Raw genomic sequence first — 2,947 nt, 5'->3', positions numbered from 1 at the left:
TTTGAGTTGAAGTCTCACTCCATCGCCCAGGCTGGTGTGCAGTGGCACGCTCACACTCGCAGCCATTCCAGTGTCGACCTGCAGGGCTCAGGCGATCCTTCCACCTCAGCCATCCAAGTAGCCAAAACTACAGGCGTGCGCTACCATGCCCAGCTAAGTTTTTTATGTATTGTAGATATGAGGTCTCATGAAGTTACCCAGGCTGGTCTCGAACCTGTGGGCTCAGGCAATCCTCTCACCTCTGCCTCCCAAAGTGCTGGGATTACAGGATTGAGCCACTGTGCCTGGCCAATTATTTGATTTATTGTAGAGACGAGGTCTCACCAAGTTGCCCAGGCTGGTCTCGAACCCCTGGACTCAGGCAATCCTATTGACTTGGCCTCCCAAAGTGCCAGAATTACAGGCTTGAGCCACCGCGCCCAGCCTTCATCAGACTCTTTAACTCTGTTATCATTGGTGGGGGTGTTGGAGCTGGCAATCATTGTTAATGGGCCAGAACTAAATCACCCGCCCATAACCCCTAGGTCAGAGTTGCCTCCGAAGCTGCTGCCACTAAATATATCCCAAGCCCTGGAAATGGCATTGGAACAGAAGGAGCTAGACCAGGAACCTGGGGCAGGTAGGTGGGTCCTTAGCAGGACAGATCTCGTAGACTGAAATTGAGTGGAAGTGGCAATTAAGTGGGGGGAATGGATAGGTTCCTGACTCTGTTTCCCTTGCCCAGGACTTGAGAGTAGTCTGGTCCGGACTGGTTCCAGCTGCCAGAACCCAGGATGTGATGCTGTGAGTGAAGGTTTTGAGGGGCTCAAGCATGTGACTGAGATGCTAGACATGAGAGATGACTGGGTAGAGATACAAGATTGAGTGAGGTATACTTTAGAATGACCTGCTTCTTTTCCTGATTCTCCTTTATCCTTCTTAGGTTTACCAAGGCCCTGAGAGTGATGCTACTCCATGTACTTACCACCCAGGAGCACCTCGATTCCATGAGGGGTGAGGGAGGGGACTGTGTGCGTTATGAGTCAGGTTGCTCCCAATATTGGTCATAAGGTTGGAATGGGTTCTTGGCAAGTGAGGGAATTCAGTTAAATTATTTTCCTCAGGATGAAGTCTTGGAGCTGTTGTGGCATCCAGACCCTGGATTTTGGGGCATTCCTGGCACAGCCAGGGTGTAGAGTTGGTAGACATGACTGGGGGAAGCAGGTAAGCCCCAACTTTTGTGAACTCTTGATTAGAATCCAGTCTCAGAGATAAATTCTCCTGCCTCTCTCTACCTCATGGCCAAGTTCCCTAGCTTCTCTCTTTAGTATAGACCAAATGAGATTCTGCTCCTTATCCCCCAAGACTTTGCAATATGAGGTCGTGTTAATCTTTCTGAGATTATCTCTTCTCCACACACACCATGAGAACTCCCTTTGGGTTAAGAGTTTCTTCTTACTACCTACATTTCATGTCTTCTCTTTAGCTGCCAGCATCTTGCCGCTATGATTGGCACCAGACAGAGTCCTTAGTAGTGGTGACTGTATATGGCCAGATTCCACTTCCTGCATTCAACTGGGTGAAAGCCAGTCAAACTGAGGTGAGGAATGATCTGATGCTGGATGGGAGAATAGCAAATTGGGTGATACTACAATCTTACAGGCAGAGTTGCTGTATGTTGTTAACCTGTAGGCTCCATAGTCCCCTGAGAGGAAGCGAGAGCTATTAGGTCAGAGTTGTCTGGCTGGCCTGTGGATCACACCTCTGATCTGTTTCTCTGTCATAATAACTTGATCTGACCTTCTGGGATTGTTACTACCCCTATGATTCTTTTCTCTCAGCTTCATATCCACACTGTCTTTGATGGTAACCGTGTGTTCCAAGCACAGATGAAGCTCTGGGGGGTAAGTGAAGAGAAAGGGGCACAGGAGGGGGAGGCAGATGGGGTGAAAGAAGGGCCAGACTGGAATGAATAGAGGGTGTCTTGAGGGAAGGAGTGATAGTGGGAAAGTGGAGGTTTTCTCTTCATTTGCTTTCATATTCTCTCTTTTTCCCCCTCCTGCTCCCTCTTTTCTTGCCCTTCTCATTTCCTTCCTCTCTCTTTCTCTGCTCCTTATATTGTCTTATTCCTCCTCTGTCTTTTTTTCCCCACCGTATATTTAAAAATTTTTCTCCCTCTCATTCATTACCACTCTACCCTGACCCCAACCAACCCCTTTGGTTTCCACATTCTCTCTTCGGTGTCTCTCTATCTTTCCCTCCTCCTCAGGTCATAAACGTGGAGCAGAGCTCTGTCTCCCTGATGCCATCTCGGGTTGAAATCTCCCTGGTTAAGGCTGACCCAGGACCCTGGGCCCAGCTGGAACATCCTGATGCACTAGCTGAGAAGGCTAGGGCAGGGGTTGTCTTAGAGATGGATGAGGAAGAATCTGAGGATTCAGATGATGATCTGAGCTGGACAGAGGAGGAAGAAGAGGAGGAAGCAATGGGGGAATAGAGACATCAGACAGTTGAATGTCTAGATAGTATCTCAATGACTCCCTTAGAATCTCAGAGACCAGGATGTGGTTGGCCATGTGGTGTCATTGAGCAGCAAGAGGCTGAAGTAGGGCAAAACAAAGCTGTCCAAACCATGCTGTTTTTTCTCTTAAATAAATCTTCTGTTCTACAGTTTCACATAGTGTCATTCTCTCACCTCACAATCTAAGATTGTAATTGCTGCCCCCAGCTTCTGTGTGTATTCAACACACATGTGAAAACAAGCACATGCATATTCATAATTGCCACATTTTTACTGAGTACTTCCTGTGTCCCCAGTTATGTGTTAGGTGATTTAGAGGTATCTGAGAAACAGATGACTTACTCACTTCTCTAAAAAAAAAAATTACAGTCTGGTTGGCTGACAAGTCAATACTAATGAACATGAAATAATAATAAACATTACAGGCAGTTTAACTGTGTGCTCAAT

The 2,947-nt window shown here is 47.2% G+C and overlaps 1 protein-coding gene across 2 annotated transcripts in view; it reads left to right on the top strand.

The window, feature by feature from the left end:
• The window catches only part of ITGB1BP2 (integrin subunit beta 1 binding protein 2), a 4,438-nt gene extending 1,783 nt beyond the window's left edge, over window positions 1-2,655 (top strand). For both annotated transcript variants that reach the window (XM_021719001.1, XM_008070917.2), the window contains 7 exons: window positions 525-619; window positions 725-783; window positions 923-993; window positions 1,104-1,203; window positions 1,466-1,579; window positions 1,821-1,883; window positions 2,249-2,655. In XM_021719001.1, the coding sequence (XP_021574676.1) occupies window positions 577-619; window positions 725-783; window positions 923-993; window positions 1,104-1,203; window positions 1,466-1,579; window positions 1,821-1,883; window positions 2,249-2,476 (678 nt within the window). In that variant the 5' untranslated portion in view covers window positions 525-576 and the 3' untranslated portion in view covers window positions 2,477-2,655. The remainder of the gene's footprint in view (window positions 1-524; window positions 620-724; window positions 784-922; window positions 994-1,103; window positions 1,204-1,465; window positions 1,580-1,820; window positions 1,884-2,248) is intronic.
• Window positions 2,656-2,947: the final 292 nt, after the last annotated feature.

Source organism: Carlito syrichta, unplaced genomic scaffold (assembly GCF_000164805.1).
Source record: "Carlito syrichta isolate Samal-C Ts95f unplaced genomic scaffold, Tarsius_syrichta-2.0.1 Scaffold314054, whole genome shotgun sequence".
Classification (NCBI taxonomy): Eukaryota; Metazoa; Chordata; class Mammalia; order Primates; family Tarsiidae; genus Carlito; species Carlito syrichta.
Note: the sequence above shows the minus strand (reverse complement) of the source record. Positions and strands in the feature narration are given on the sequence as shown.